The sequence below is a fragment of the Engraulis encrasicolus genome, chromosome 18 (genome assembly GCF_034702125.1).
Source record: "Engraulis encrasicolus isolate BLACKSEA-1 chromosome 18, IST_EnEncr_1.0, whole genome shotgun sequence".
NCBI classification, from domain to species: Eukaryota; Metazoa; Chordata; class Actinopteri; order Clupeiformes; family Engraulidae; genus Engraulis; species Engraulis encrasicolus.
In genome coordinates, this window is record NC_085874.1 from 49,577,871 (window position 1) to 49,578,181 (window position 311).

The 311-nt window shown below is 51.1% G+C and overlaps 1 protein-coding gene across 1 annotated transcript in view; it reads right to left on the bottom strand.

Moving 5' to 3' along the window:
- The window catches only part of LOC134468285 (uncharacterized protein DDB_G0271670-like), a gene marked incomplete at its 5' end in the record, with an annotated part of 480 nt that extends 406 nt beyond the window's left edge, over positions 1–74 (bottom strand). The window contains one exon of the mRNA XM_063222226.1: positions 1–74. This exon is cut by the window's left edge and continues 406 nt beyond it. Coding sequence (XP_063078296.1) covers positions 1–74 — 74 coding nt within the window.
- Positions 75–311: the final 237 nt, after the last annotated feature.

Consider the following 311-nt stretch of genomic DNA (forward strand, 5'->3'; position numbering starts at 1 on the left):
GAGGAGGTGGAGGCGGAGGAGGTGGAAGCGGAGGCAGAGGAGGCGGACGTGGAGGCAGGCAAGATCAGGATGTGTTACAGTAAATGCCACAGTGTGACTGACATGTGGATCCTTTCCAAATGTCACCAGACGCTCCGCTTGCTTCTGTCCCTTATCGAGGCGGCACAGTGATATAATCAGCGGCGGGGGCAGCAGCACTTCCGTAGGGACACTGTGTGAGATTTTTAGTAGTTTATTTCCAGAATTCATGCTGCCCATTCACTAATGTTGCCTTTTTCATGAGTCAAATTCTACGTATTCGCTATGACTGG